At 53.9% G+C, this 15,730-nt stretch overlaps 3 protein-coding genes across 3 annotated transcripts; 2 read left to right on the forward strand and 1 right to left on the reverse strand.

Moving 5' to 3' along the window:
* Positions 1 to 12: 12 nt before the first annotated feature.
* On the forward strand, positions 13 to 661 carry HER10_EVM0009312 (40S ribosomal protein S17; the record flags this gene model as incomplete). The annotated part of the gene is made up of 3 exons (XM_035478802.1): positions 13 to 159; positions 300 to 500; positions 566 to 661. 3 exons carry the CDS (start codon positions 13 to 15, stop codon positions 659 to 661), a joined length of 444 nt encoding a protein of 147 aa, XP_035327144.1.
* Positions 662 to 1,117: 456 nt separating this feature from the next.
* On the reverse strand, positions 1,118 to 2,017 carry HER10_EVM0003173 (Rtr1/RPAP2 family protein; the record flags this gene model as incomplete). The annotated part of the gene is made up of 2 exons (XM_035472858.1): positions 1,118 to 1,618; positions 1,685 to 2,017. The coding sequence occupies 2 exons, from the start codon at positions 2,015 to 2,017 to the stop codon at positions 1,118 to 1,120; spliced, it is 834 nt and encodes a 277-aa protein (XP_035326676.1).
* Positions 2,018 to 3,883: 1,866 nt separating this feature from the next.
* Positions 3,884 to 8,149, forward strand: HER10_EVM0011436 (SH3 domain-containing protein). The gene is made up of 3 exons (XM_035480869.1): positions 3,884 to 6,016; positions 6,067 to 6,141; positions 6,198 to 8,149. Exons 1-3 carry the CDS (start codon positions 4,342 to 4,344, stop codon positions 7,862 to 7,864), a joined length of 3,417 nt encoding a protein of 1,138 aa, XP_035327311.1. The 5' UTR covers positions 3,884 to 4,341; the 3' UTR covers positions 7,865 to 8,149.
* The last annotated feature ends 7,581 nt before the right edge of the window (positions 8,150 to 15,730 follow it).

A 15,730-nucleotide genomic window follows, 5' to 3' on the forward strand; every position in this document is an offset into this window, starting at 1 on the left:
AGTACCGCCAAAATGGGTCGCGTTCGCACCAAGACCGTCAAGAAGTCCGCCAAGGTCATCATTGAGCGGTACTACCCCAGACTCACCCTGGACTTCGAGACCAACAAGCGCATCTGCGATGAGATCGCCATCATCGCCTCCAAGCGCCTCCGCAACAAGGTCAGCAAAAGACATCCACCCAGACGCAACACACGAGTTGGACGAACGAACGGCTCCGCGGAACCGCTTCTCCAAATCTCGGTGTTGGAAAATACGGAAAGGTCGAGAGGGCAAAATTGCTGACTAGAGTGAAATTACAGATTGCTGGCTACACCACCCACTTGATGAAGCGTATCCAGCGTGGTCCCGTCCGCGGTATCTCCTTCAAGCTTCAGGAGGAGGAGCGTGAGCGCAAGGATCAGTTCGTCCCCGAGGTCTCCGCCCTCGACTTCACCCAGAACACCGAGAGCGGCCAGCTCGAGGTCGACGTCGAGACCAAGGACCTTCTCAAGCACCTCGGCGTACGTCTTCACCTCTACTTGAATCCGATACGAAATCCTCCAATACTGACTATCCTGCCCTGCAGTTCGACGCTATCCCTGTCAACGTCACTCCCGTCGGCCAGACCCAGGTCCAGGAGCGCGGAGGCCGCTTCGGTGGCCGCCCCCCTCGCCGCGACTAAATTTCAGTCGTGGTCGATTGTGGATAAGGAAAATTGGGTGGTTTTTAACGGACTTTTACGGCAAACGGCATATGATGATACACATTGCTACAGGCGTCTTACGGACGGTAGTGAGTTCACACTAGGAACTTCCACAAAGAAAAGTTCTGTTTTCCCACACAAGGTGTCGCCGATTCTCTAGGGTAATTCCGGAGATGACGCTTGACTGCCAATCTTCTATCCCTCTCTTGCGTACCGTGATGCTGTCCCTCTGACCTTGTAGCTTAACTGAGCCTCCCGTTGAAATGCAGCTAGTTTATGTAACTAGGCCTGCTTTGCATAAAGTGACTTGATTGTCGAATCGGTATGCCTTTGGGTATCAAATCTATCTATATAGTGCAACCGATCACTGCGACGCTCAAATGAGCTCCTCCACGCTCCAATTATTTCTGGTATCCTTCCGCCCGTAGAACTACATCATGACATTTCTTGGTCACGTTGTGCCTCGAATTGGGAAGCCTCAGCAATGGCCTGCGCCTTGCCAGCTCCCGGTCTGTGTCCCTCAACAAATAAATGGGAGTCGTCTGGATCTTCAAACACACCATGCTCTGTTGGTGGCTTGACCTCCCTCTCCCTGATGGCAAGAGTGAAAGTATTACCAGGCTGTCCCGTCTCCCGCGTCTCTCCTCTCTCCAAGGCCAATGTGGCAGACTCGTCGGCCGCCCTCCGGCCCTCCTCCAGTTTCAAGCTTGCGAGGTCGCGCGAAGCCTGTGATGCGGGATCCTCCTGCCTCGCCTTCTCCTCCCCATACAGCTCAATCTCAATATCCGGCAATCCCGCCCGTTCCCACGCAGCCGACTCGTTCAGCTGCACCTTGATATACATGGCCCTGCGCTGGCAGTCCTTGGAGCACCACTTCTCCGACTCCTTGCGATTGACGATATCAAAGTCTGCCTTGCCAAAGTTGACGAGCCTCCACTCGCCACCCTTTGATGCCATCGGCTTCGGCTGCGCGCAGAGCGTGTACCCGCACAAGCCGTTGACGTTGCGCTCCTCGATGAGGTCGTCGTAGTCGGAGGGCTGGAAGAGGCGGATGCCGGCCTTGAAGTCGGCGACGTCGCGCGGGGAAGGGTTGGCGGCGGAGAAGGTTCTGCTGCCGCGCTCGGTGGGGTACTCGGAGAGCTCGGCCAGGCTCTCGAGGATCTGGAGCTCGAGGTCCTTGCGCTGCTGGATGATGCGGGCGTGCTGGAGGGCGATTTCGCGGGGGTCTTGTTTTCGGGGATTGAGGACGGCGTTGGCGGCGCCGCTGCCGGAGGCGGTGGCTCCGGCTGCTGCCTTTTTGAGGATGCCCTTCAGTGGCCGGGCATCGGTAGCCATGGTGGATGTTGTTGTGTACGTGAGGTGGTTGTGGGAGGGGTTCGTCTAGCTGGTGTGCGGCGCGTCGTCTTATGTCTCCCCTGTAGGAGCTTCGAGCTCGGCGATGGAAGGTGAAAGAGCCTTTGAAAAAGGACTATACGGTGCGCGGAGGGAAAATGTTGTCGTGGCTACGCGTGTGAGACAGGCTGGAATTAAGATACGATGTGTGGTGGTGAGTGCAGATTGAAGGCGTACACAAGTGAAAATTGTTAAGCAATTGGAGAATGTTCGATTCCGCAAGTGTTGCTGTCGGGAATACACACCCCACACTTTGCAGCAAGAGCACTCCCAATCGAGAATTTGGTGTTAGGCATGGAAGCACGCAACAACCTACCTAAGCTGAAGCAAAGCACCAGCGCCGGAGGACGTACCTCCTGGCACCACCCGGCTGCCGCCACGATGGAGGGGGGTAACAGTCAACAGCCGCCAAGACTTTTACACTCAGGCACATTGGTGTGACGGGTTGACCAGGCGCTTTGCTGGCGAGAGTGTGGCTCGGGGTGCTCGGGTGGCTTGAGCGGCCGTAACTCCGTCCCTCCGCTTCCAAGTTCCCCCTCCATTTCCATCTGCTCCCCCATGTCCGCGGCCCTCTTGACCCCTCGACTTGACTTCTGGGAGGGATTTCGATTGGCTGAAGCGGCTGAAGAAACGTAGCGCATCTTCCGTCCGCTCTCACACCTCCAACGCTGACCTGGAACTGGACTTGGTTTGGCTGTTTGACCTCGTGTTAACACCGGGCTTGCCCTGCGCCACGATCGAGTGACCTGCTCAAGCTCCTTCAGGTCATCTCGTAATGCACTACTATTGTTCCATTACACCATGTCGTGGGACCGTCCAATGCCTGGGACTGGCTTTGCTGGCTTACCTCAACTTGACCTCACACTGCAGTTGCCATGAAGGTTAGGTGCCTAACCTAGCTGTTCCTTTACATTGATCTGCTTCTCTACGGAACCCTCTCTAGCCAACCACAAGCTGCGTGAAGCACCAGCTGGCCGAGCCACATGCGCCTGATCTATATTGGCCCTGCCGTTGTTCCCGTTCGCTGCTGTTGAGTATCGATATTGCTCAGGTATTCCGACCTCCACAAGGGCATAGCCCGGGGTGTAGCATTGTGAAGTGTTGCAGCTAACGGTGATGGACTCCCAGCTCTTATAGAATTCTATGAGAAGTCCGGCCGAAGCGCAGAATGCAGACGCAGGCGACAAATGACATGCGATAGACTTCTCTGCCCGTTCTTTGGATGACCGTTATGGTGAACCCCTGCCCTTAGCACCCCATCGCATCGCCTCCTATTTGACACTGAATATGAATTGGTGAAGCAAAGGACAGTCCAATTCAACAGCGACGAAACAGATCAGAACACAGTGGCCATCCACGTAGAGGAGGAAATGAATACCAAACATGATACCTATCCACAACGTGTACTGAAATCCAGGGTTGCAGTGTGTCTAGGCAGACGCATCCTACCCGAAGAGCCCATCTCACCCGCATAGCGCATTGCGGCTCCAGAGTACCCAATATGCACCACATACAACCCCCAAAACTTAGCTCACCTTAGGTACGACACACCAAGGTTAAGATGGACAAAGAGACACCTGGACAGGAAAAGAGAATGCATTTGTCAACGGGGTGTCTGAGGCTGCATACATGACTCTTGTGTTTGCATAGCGTAGACTTCCCAGGCAGGGCCCCCAATTGCCCCGACACATTGAACTAAGAGAGTTACAAGTTCATGCGCTGACGTCGACACGCCAACTTGTAGATCCCTCCACCCCCGTCCGTCCCTTCCTCACAGCCTCCTTCTCCGACTGCCCACCCCCCCTTCCTCCCCAAGTGCCCCCTCGCTGAGTTTGAGAAATCGCCAGCGCAGTCGCAACGCAACCCGCTCAACCACACACACACACCGTCATCATCCACCTTTGTCGATTGTTTTTCCACCCTTACGGGCTCTTACTTCGCACATCGCAGTTCGTTGTTGATGTTGCTTCCGCCCCGAATCTGGCCTTTCTTGTCTTTTCGCTTCTGGTCGTAGCTACTATCACTGCGTACCTTACTGCTACTACTGCTGCAACCAACAGCCCACGCAAGGTCCAAGCTGCTGACGACGTTCCGATTCCGTTGCCCCACACCCTAGAGCTCCAGCGTCGCTCGCTCTGACCTGCGGCACCCAACTCCTCTTTCGATCGTCCAGGTGTTGGCATCCCACAAACACACCGACAACAAGCCAAACCGACGACAACGACGATATCGACGAAGACGACGGACTATCCCGACCACTGCCGGCCATGTCGACCGCCCCTTTCAGGGTCAAGGCCCTGTTCGAATACTCCTCGCCCCACGAGGATGACCTCCAGTTCCCCGCCGGCGTCATCATCACCGTGACCGACGAGGAGGATGCTGACTGGTACACTGGCGAGTATGTCGACGACTCTGGCGCCAAGCACGAAGGAATCTTTCCTCGCAATTTCGTCGAGAAATTCGAACCCCAGGCCCCGCCTCGCCCAACGAGAACCCGAACCAAGAAAGAGGCCGAGGTCACGTCCCCCATCTCGGAGGCGCCCGCCCCAGTTCCTCAATCCGAGCCTCAACCCACCCAAGAAGCTCACGCCGAGGTCGAGAAACCTGCGCCGCCCCCGGCCGCTGCCGTGCCTGCCTCGCCCGAAGCACCCGCAGCTCCCGAGTCCGAGCCTGTAAAGGCACCTGAGCCAATCCCCGAACCGACACCGGTTGCTCCGGCTCCCAGAACTGAGTCCCCCGCAGCTACGTCGCCTCCCATCGCCAAGGCAGCGCCTGCTTCATCCAAGCCCGGCCCGCCGCCTAAGCCGTCCAGCAATGCCTTCAAGGATCGCATTGCTGCATTCAACAAAGCCTCGGCCGCTCCTATTACGCCCTTTAAGCCGAGCGGGCTGGCCCAAGGTTCCTATCACATCAAGAAACCGTTTGTGGCTCCTCCTCCTAGCCGCAATGCATATGTCCCCCCGCCTACCCAGGCACCGGTGGCAAAGGTCTACCGAAGAGACGAGGATCCGGAAATTCTGGAAAGAGAGGCAGAGGCCCAGGAGAACGCTGAGAAGGCCGGCATGGTTCCTGGTCCCTCTGGTGAAGAGGGCGAGGATGCGCCAAAGCCGACCACCTTGAAGGAGCGCATTGCTCTTCTTCAGAGACAACAACAGGAACAAGCACAGCGTAACGCCGAGGCTGCTGCCAAGAAGAAGGCTGCACGACCTCCACCTAAGAAGCGCACCGACAGCCAGGAGGCTTCTGAGGATGCCGGCGCTGCTCCTGCCCCTGCACCCGAGGGCGATGCGGAGGAGGTGGCCGGCCGGAGCTCGATCGATTCAGCTCGTGTGCCGCCCGCGCCCCGGCGCAAGCCCTCCAAGGGCCCTGCTGCCGAGAGCTACCATGACGGCAATGAAGCGGACATGTCTGGGGCTGGCGACACCACCGAAGGTCCTGAGGATCTCACCGAACGCGACGATAGTGATGCGGCTCCACGGCCTGTCCCGCGGCCCCAAGTCGCTTCTCCTATCGAAGCAAGACAAGAGGAGGATGCAGCTGATGAGCAGGGCGGGGATGAGGAAGAAGAGGAGGACGATATCGACCCTGAGGTTCGCAGGAAGGAGGAGCTCAGAGCCAGGATGGCGAAAATGAGCGGCGGCATGGGAATGCACGGCATGTTTGGAATTCCAATGGCTGCTCCAGCTATTCCCAAGAAGAAGAAGACAATCGAGAAGCCAGTGGAGGCATCGCCGACGGAGGAGCACGAAGAGGAGACATCGCCTACAAGCCGTGTCGCCGTACCGGGCATGATGGCATTGCCAGGACTGAGCGCACCCAAACGTCAAGAAGAGGCTACTGAGCCTGAGCCGCCAACATCCCCTAGAGCACCACCTCCGCCTCCACGAAATATTGAAGTCGACGACGACAGAGACGAGTCAATCACGAGCCCACCTCCCAGTCGTGAGTCAAAGACGGTTGTTATCTTAGTTACCTTTGCTAATTTGCGAAAGTCCCTGCCCGTGAGCCTGCAGGAGCTCCTCCTGTTCCAGGATCCCGGCCCGCGGCGCCGCCCGTTCCCAGCGAATGTAAGTTGTTGACCATGTGTCAGTCCATTTCAAGACAATGGCTCATAGTGCTCCAGCTCGACCCCCTGCTTCCGGGCTCAAATCTCCCAGTGATGGCTCGGTGTCCGACGATGAGCTATCAGGAGGTGTCCTAGACACTCCCAAGGCCGAAGAAGCGCGAGCACCCCCGCCACTGCCGCCCGTTGCGACCGCCGCACGCTCGCCACCTCCCATTCCCGGCTCCGAATTCTCACCAACATCTCCCACCAGCTCCTCGGGCAAGCGGATGAGCAGAATTCCGCCTCCTATCCCTGGAGCTGCTCCTCCTATCCCTACAGCACAATCGCGACCGCCTCCCCCACCACCTCCAGGCGGTAGTCTGAGCCGTCAGTCGACGCAGGATATGCACGTCGCATCACCCATATCACCACCGATCAGACCTCCTCAACAGGGTGACGATGAGGACGAGGCTACAGAGTATGAGGGAGATTACGATACTGACATTGCGTCGTCTGTTCCCCACAAAGACGCACTCAAATCTCACGCCAGGGATTCGAGTCTCGACGACAACACGCCAGTCAGATCACCCACATCCCCAGCCCTACCACCAACCATGCCGCCACCTATCCCAACTGGCCCGCCGCCTAGAGCTGCTCCGCCACCGGTGCCGACGGCTGATAAGCGTCGCTCTGTGGATGTACCGCGAACAGCTCCTCCTCCCCCTCCGCCAGCAAGGGACGATGACGAGTACGACCCCTATAACTACTCCACCCAAAAGCTACCGTACTCTCAGCGAACCCCGAAGATTGAAGAGGAGGGATACTTCCAGGATGATGCTCCGCCATTGCCATCGCCTTCTCACACGAGAGCCCCGCCTCCCGCCCCTCCCGCTGGCCGGTCTCGCCAGTCACTGGATGTGTCACGAGCCTCCATGTCTCAGCGACGTTCTATGGATGCGCACCGACCGTCCATGTCCACAGAATCAGGCTTCATCGCTAACAACGTCGATTTGGCCAAGCAAAGTGGTTGGTGGCGTCAGGATAAGACGGTACCTCCCGTTTTCCAGGGTAGAAAGGACTTGTATTATGAGACGGACGACTCAACATCAGGCTCGATTGTCACACGCACCATTTATGTGCTATTCCAAGATTACTCGCAGACGATCATCACCGTTGAGTACGATCAGAACAACGCTGCCGATGTTCAGCTGGATCAACGACATGATCCGCCTCCAAGAGCCTTGCGCCAGGATGAGCTCGAGCAATCGTACGAACGATTTGGACGACCAATCTCTGAAGCGGTCGTCTCCAAGAAGGAAACGATTGTTGGCGACGGAACGCCGCAAGGTCTTATCCACGAACTCTTGAAGCCTTTCAATGATGCTCTGGCGCCAATTGGAACCAGAGCTTATGGCGCGCTTGTCTACTCCAACATGGCCAATGCCTCAACACAACAAAACGACCAGATCCGACCTGGAGATATCATTTCCATCCGGAACGCTCGGTTCCAGGGCAAGCACGGCCCCATGCATGCCAAGTATTCGATGGAGGTCGGCAAGCCTGACCACGTGGCGGTTGTATCGGAATGGGATGGCACGAAAAAGAAGGTTCGCGCTTGGGAACAGGGCCGCGAAAGCAAGAAGAACAAGGTTGAAAGCTTCAAGCTGGACGACCTGCGTAGTGGTGAGGTTAAAATCTGGCGGGTGATGCCCCGGAGCTGGGTGGGATGGAACAGCCCTTCTTAGGAGATGTGCTGGGAGCCCCCACGGCAGCCGACGCTGCGAAGACGGACGACGATCGGCTCGCTGAAGAGAGACTACTCACCTCTACGACGAAGACGCCGACTGGGAGTCCACGGTTACGACGGATCGGTCTGATGCATCTATTGCGCGTTCAAGGAGAGGATGGGAAGATAGACTGGGATCTTTCTTCATCTCGCTCGTCCTCGTGTTATTCATTCGCTATACGCCCCTCCCGCAGCATAGTTTGCTTTAGGAACCTAGTAGCAACGCATTGATTCTATTTTGTCGACTCTTGTAGTTTGATTGACGTCGCTGTGGCTGTGATCCTTGGCCTGAATGGGCATATGATGATAGAGACGTACTTGTGGCTTTTTGTCGGCAGGCATCTCCTTGAACATTTCTTCACTCAATCCTGGCTGATTATCAATCTTCTTACCTGTCCCCGGCCCAGCTCGAAGGAGCCAGTGCGGATGTGTGAGAGCCCCCGGTATCTATGATGTTTTCCCCAGGCTGAGTTCCTTTGCAAGAAATGAGACACTGTAACCTTCTTCCTTTGAGAATCATCTACTTTCTGGAGTAAAGATAATTCTTCTTCCTACATCTCAGCACGGACAGAAGGGGGGTTACTGTGCCATTTGTACAGGAACAAAGGAGAAGGTATGATATTCAGGCTGGACCTCTAATTGAAGTGGGCATTCATGACATACCTAGTGATACTACGTCCTTTAAGCACCAAGGTAAAAAAGAAACAGAAGAAGGTAAAGTAGGGCAGGCTTGATTGCCCTTCCATATCCCCCCAAGAAATCTCCCACTGCCTCGTTTGACGTATTTTGTCCTTTAAGCTAGAGCACAATGTCTCTTTTCTATTTCTATTCATCTTGTAAGTTCTTCTAATACTATCCTCATCATTCATGTTCACATCTTCGTAAGGAGGGAATAGTCACAAGAGATTAAGTGCCTGAACGTAAAGTTCAGCCATTAAGAAATTCAAAAGTGTACCTGGGTCAAGACGGGCTACAAGGACGCCTATGACGCCCTGTGCCCATGCACTACGTCTGAACAGTATAGTGCATCTTTGAATTTTAGCTTCTTAGAAGCTCCTCTAGATCTCAATTGTGTTTGCTACTTGTCTTCTGTCTTTGTCTTTGCTAGTTGCTCGGGCGGTTCCCGGTTAGCTCTACACGGCTTTATGATTAAAACTCCATGCCACGCAATAAGTGCATATGTATTACGAATACTACACTCAATGATGCAAAGGTCACCAAGGCCGTTATTGATTCATATCTCTTCTCACACCTGACTCAAAATTGTAGTCGGGATTCCCAAGCTGGCGCCGTATGTTAAGTGACACTCCTGGCACGCCCCCTAAGCACCTAGGGTCATCTAAAGAACGAGATCCCCTCGTTACAAATTGTCCTATGATACTAAGTACTCTTACAACGTCTCGTATTCGCCCTAAGATACGTGCGTCAGAGGATAAGATGAATGCTCATAGACATAAGAAAAAGAACTCCACTAAAACTATGTGTTCTTACCGATTCCTTAGTTTTTCTTTATGATGGTAATCCTATCCTCTCTCCTTTTACTTAGCTACTCTGAATGATTTATTGATATATATGTATAGAGCTAGTGGAGTGTGGCAAATTCCTACATAAAGCTGAGCATCGAAGTAAAGTAGACGCTATTATAAAATAGGTTCTTTAATATTAAGGCAAGAGTGCGTAGAGTCTTTAGTAGCTTGTCTGCATGCAAGCCACACCCTAAGCAGTAGTCTTTTTCGAACGAGGAAATCTTTCAGCTTCCGCCTAGTCTGCCTACCTATCTTATCACGAATACGACCGAGCAAGGTGCTGCGTGAGCAAAGAACGTAATCTCCAATACTTACAAATGGCTAAAGGACTTCAGACAGTAGGCGTGTCCTGTTTATATTGCAGTTCAGACTCGTACTGTGATTGTATGACCTGCCACGGCTGACGTAGCCCCTTGCGGTGAGCTGCCTCCAGGTCGTCGTGAAGAAAGAAGGACTGAACGTGGGAAACGCAAGTCACTTTAAATAGCCTGTAACACATGCGGCAGTAGGCTGAGGCATCTATGAAGCCGGTGAGGGAATCAGCCTGAGAGGAGCTCATTCACTCGGATCGTTGTTGAGGAAGGGCACTGAACGTGAGAACGACGCCGTCTTGTGATACATCCGCACGTCTCGAACAGAAAGACTAGATTTGGGTATCTTTCCAGAATAGATCCACTCGAATTAACTTGCAGTATTTCCAAAGGGAGGTGTAAGGGGTTTATCTAGATTGAGATTATCAAAGGAAAAGCTCAGTATGGAAATCGTAGCCATCCTCTACAACTTGGGCATACGCAGAGACACTACTGTTTGTTATATAAGATCGGTTAGAATCAAAGCAAGATTGATACATCTCTTTAGGCGTCATGCGTGAGGCTCTCAACCAAATCACTCCAAGCTGTCCAAAGAGCGTTTCAAGATCAAGTAGCACAGGTCACAAATCGGAGATGCGCTATTAGAAAAAAAGCAAGTGCATGGACGAGATCTCGTCTATATACCAAGTAATGTGAATACCTTTGCCTACTGCGCAGGCCAGCTAATATCGACAATGAACTTCATAAACCCATAAAAGAGCTCTGTCTGACGATTAAGGGGTCATGCTCTTCTCAAGACATACTTTGACATTGGAGTAGACATACAGGGAGTAAGGCTACCTAGGAAGGGCCTCCCCTGGTAACGACGCCATCCACCGAGAACCAAACCAAGATCAGAACAAAGCTCCCTTGCCGTTCCTTATTAAACACAACAAACAACACATCCCACTTATTCATCGAGCGAGTCCCTAATTTGGAGGCTTGAATCCAACATAACTCATCTCACAATCATCACCAGCCCACGGAAGAAGGCGCCTCTCCATCAACCCATCAATCACCTCCCTCAAAACTCACAAGCCCCTCTCTTCTCTACCTTCATTCTCAAAGAGCCGCAAGAAAAAGGGATGCTCAAGGCACTCTCCCTCCTTCCCAGGGTACCGGAGTCACCAGAACCAATCACCAACCACCAACACCATGTACCCAGGGAAGACTGAAAGAATCCCCCAGAGTGGTGAGATGGTGGCCTGTCAAACACGTCCACTTGCGCAACCTTTCCCCCCTCCTACCACCTAGCCTTTCATCCAGACCAACGCCGTCACCCCCTCCCCCACCATCATCCCATTCTTTCCCCCCCAAATCACCCCCAATCCTCATCCCGCACTAGGGCAAATACCCAATGACAGCGGCAGCGCATCTCACCCGCCTCTCCAACCGGCTATACATGCGGGATTTCCGTCAACTCGTCGTTGGCCTTTTCTAGTATACCGGTAGCCAGGGAAAACTTTGCCAAAAAAAAAAAAGAGGGAGGGCTCGGCTAGGTCCGGTTCGGGCTCTAGACTTTGTCAACCAGGCCGGAGCTTTCTTCGCAGAGAGTGTTGACGGGTGGGATGATGTGCTGATGATGGCGCGAAAAGAGAAAAAAAAAAAGAATTCTCTCATCTTTGAATGATTGGCTTCTGCAAGGACGAATGAAAAAGTTTTTCCCACTCGTCCGTCTAAGCCCGGAGTAGGAGACGTTGTCGGATGCTGGTAGATACGTTTGGCGAGAGAAGGTTCATCTTCTTCAAAGTCATGTTTAACCAGGTTCAGTCTCCTGATTACTTGACTTCGAAATCAGTCACACTCCAGCTCCTCCCCAGCATGCCATTTTGTGTAAGAATGTAATCTCGAGTGAAGCTTGACAGACAGAAGCGCCCCTTCCAACTCCTTAGTTCCCGAAAAGAAGGTCCACCTACCCCGGACCCGATCATCGCCCCAGAAACAATACACATGCAGCTTTCGATATGGTGTGATGCAGCATCTGCACCAGGCAAAGCTCCGTTGCCGGCGCGGCTCTGGCCTAGTATCCCACTGCACTGGGATGACGATCGGCAGCTTCCATAGGCCGAGCGTGTCAAGAGAGGACGCGCCGCCGGCCGGTCGCTGCGGTGTCAAAACCGCCTCCACTACCGGTAACGGGGTCGGGGTTGCACGACGCCCGCCGTGCAGCGAGTGCGGGGGAAGAAGGCTTTCTCTCTACCACGTGTGTGGACGCCGCAAAAATGGCGGGAAATGGATCACATGAGCCCGTCGAGAGCCCAATCACTATACGGGAGAATTCATCGATCCCTCACTGGCTGGTCACAACGCTGCCTATGGAAACCCAATGCTCGATTCCGTCTCCCATAGAGCCAATATCCAGGGCTGCCGTGGTCGCAATGGTCCAGAGACAGGAAGACACCAAGGGAATAGCGAGGCCTAGAACATCGTCTGAAAACACAGACCGTTGCATCCGGATCAGCGAGACTTGCGGCCGGGACAAATCAGTCAACGCCGTTTTGGGATGTGGTTGTGCCGACGTGGTACTCAACGCGGATAGACTTTCTATTCGCGCTTCTAGGTCGTCTTAACACAGGGAATAGCGCGGTATGCACCCGTACAGCAAATGAAACATGGTTGAAGCCTGACCCAAAAATTGATGTGACAAGCAAGGTTAGGGGAGGCTAGGAACAAGTCGAGATTCGCCTGTTGCAGTTGTCTGATTTGTATACTGTGGTATATCGATGAGAACTTTCTCTTCGGGGGGGATCAGAAACGCATTTGCCGTCACTAGACAACGTATATCCCAGCCTGGAGAGTGGTAATACCAGCAAATACCACGAGATGTCTTGCCTTTGATCTGGCACGATCGACATTGGCAATAAGCGCTGCAATGGCAGCTCATAGGCGCGCGTGCGGATGAATGAGTGTCTTTGAGCTCAAAGATATGTCTGATCGAGGACTGACTTTTCTCATACACGAGATAGGTGAGGAGAGTGCTCACATCGCCGCATGGCGATATACGCATGTCCATCCCATGCCCAACTATCCGTCAAGACTTTAGTGAGACCACGCAGTCAACGTACTATTACGGCGACAGAACATTAACGATCGTTGGCAAACACATCAAAGGCGGGCGATTGAGGAGAATTCGAGTTGCTGCTGCTGTAGTACGTAGTTCCAGGAGACAAATGGCGCTTGCAAGGCATCATTGCGTCAATGGCAAAAAGCAGCCACCATACAGCCGTAGATGCTGTATGACAACCCCGACTTCGGTCGCTTGCATGTCGGACGCAGGTTGCCCTCCTTAGGCTCAACGGGCGATGAGGTCACCCAATCCGTTCCATACTTACATCACGATATGCTGTATGTATCCTGCTGGAGTGTATCTTCTAGACCCGAGAGTCAGGACCGAAATGCGGCACATAGGCGCACATCCGTGCCGTAGCGAGGGAGTCATCCAGTAGGTACTCTGTAGATGTTGAAAGCCAGTCCGATAGAGCCAACCGAGAGGCTGAACGCCAATAATGATCCATCCTCACGTCAAGGAGATGTTCCGTATAATCTGCTATTCCTGGTAAGGTCTACCGACGGCCAAGCGCCGGGTAGTGGCCCGAGAGGAACGCCGATCAAGGAACGCGTACAAGAAAGTCAGAGAAAGTGTCGCTCCCGCACTGATCGGCAGTAACTACTGATTGATAGTTTCCCAAAGGTTGATACCTACCGCCCATGACACGTTTAGGAGTTGTGTGCAGACACTGATAGAACCCTTGCAATGTGGCTTTAAGGATATGAGGCGCCGCATAATCTGGGCGGCAGGATGAGGTCGATTAAGCACGAGGGTTGTGTGGTAGACCAACAGTCCCCATGGCGCCGGAATCGATGCCATCTGGTCGCCTGTCCCATGAACGAGATGGAATCTGGATGCCTGAATACTCGTCATGCACCGTATCACGGTGAAGTGCGCGTTGGGCCGCCAGTAGACCCTGAAAACACAGCAGCAGTTGTTATGGGCGGGACTTTGCGCCGTCCTACGGAGTACGGGATCAGTCAAAGAGACCTGTCAGAGAAGACCCAGAGCAGCAATGAGATAGCACGTGTTGTGTGCTCAAGATCTGTCGTGGGCAGGGCCGATTCTCGGGAGTGGTGAAGCAGTAGATTCAGCGAATCATCGTCTGACACACGGCGGTGGTCCGAAGCCAAGATGACAGCAACCCGCATAAGCGAAGGAACAAATGAATTTGGCAGAAACGGTCTCTGCGCAGACGCAGGTTCGGTCATTCTGCTGCAAGTTCGTAAGACAAGCGTGTCTCAAACGCCTGCAGATGGGGTTGCAGGAGCTGGATACTCTGCATTCTGCTTTGGGATAATTGACTTCGTCATACTGAGCTGCCAAGCCGCGCAATGAATCGAGGATTATGGGATTTCCATCGCAAGGCCGTGAGTACTGATAACTGCAACCGCATAGCCTCAAGGCCGCCTTGTAGCCTTTGTAAATCGATGTAAACCAGCGCTAGAGCTGCCATTGGTCTCTAGATAAGACGCATGCCGAGTAAATAGGGGTTCGAAAGTTTTTGTGCCCCAGGCAAAGATGCAAACTAGGCAGCATGCACAATGTTACCAGGTCCCAAATACCAAGAACGCCTGCCGAGTCGGAACTGCAGGAACTTGAGCCTGGTATCCAGAAGACAGCGAAGCGAGAGAGGGCTCTGGGGCTTTGATCGTGACCGCCTACTCCAATGAATCAAGCGTGGCATGCAGCCTCAACTCTGGCCAAATCGTGGGGCTAACTCGGCCGTTGGGCATCAGCGAGAGCACTCGAAACATGAAGAGGCGGTGGATGATTCGTCGCGATGTTGTTATTGGAGCATCGAACAGGGCTTTTGAGATCAAATGCGGTTCTCAAGGCCGCGGCCGCTGTAGGCGAAAGGGCAGTCGGTGTCGAAGATGACCATTTCGCAATCCTGAAGTGTTACGCAAGAGCCATCGGCACGTTTTCATAGCACGATGCAGGCAGCCCGAGAAGCCCCCAAAGATCCCACCGCCATCGTCATCCGAGGCCAGCTGAGGACGAGGTTGCGGTGTGTGAAGCGGCAGCATCGTGGGGAAAGACGGCGTAACGATGGCGGCTGGTTGTGGCTGACGATGGAGGAGCTAAATTAAGCGCAAGAAGCCAGGCGGCCAACAAAGCTGGTGGGGTTCGTCCAAGACGGTCCCTGACTCTCTGGGACTGCGGCGTGCCTCGTGCTCCGTATCGAAATGGAGACGACGCAGAACTAAAGTCGGATAGATTGACTTTTGTCAGACGCCATGGCAGCAGCCACAGTCTATCCGTACATCCAAACTCAGGTTTCCAAGGGCGGGCCGGTCTGAGGGCTGTGTGCGCGCAGTAAGCGTTGCCTGTGAACCGTGGGGTACGGAGCAGGGTCTGGTGTTGCGCACGATGTGTCATCCGTTCCCTCTGTGATCAACATGTTGGATACCTGAGCTGGATTGAACTGGCTGACGCGGGTTACGGCTATGCAGTGCAGTGGCCATCGACGGGAATTCTAGAAGGCCTTTTTAGTCAACACGTGCTGATGGGGTCGTATGGGGCGCTTGAGGGTGGCATCGCGGATGTGACGACGGGAGGCTGTCGTGGATTGGGCGGCGGGGCAGAGGGGCAAGTCGAACGTTGCGCCGCGATAAATTCATTGCGTGAGACGGGAGTATTGCGTAGTAAGACGAAGTCAAAGCCGACGGTCGTAGGTGGCACGTCACCCAGGTAGTAACTATCTGGAAATCCAGTGAGTGGTGCGGCGTGGAGTTTGGGGTACTACACATAGATAACGGGGTTGCCAGCGAATGAAGAGAATATGACGGAGAGAAGGGGGGCGGGTGAGGGACAAGAGGACGTTCTAGATGCAGGTCGAAGTCTCGTCGGGAAGTTGGCAGGGAGTCATTTCCAAGCTGGAGGGACAAGAGATCCAG

The sequence above is a fragment of the Colletotrichum scovillei genome (assembly GCF_011075155.1).
Source record: "Colletotrichum scovillei strain TJNH1 chromosome Unknown Contig00011, whole genome shotgun sequence".
In the NCBI taxonomy this organism is placed as follows: Eukaryota; Fungi; Ascomycota; class Sordariomycetes; order Glomerellales; family Glomerellaceae; genus Colletotrichum; species Colletotrichum scovillei.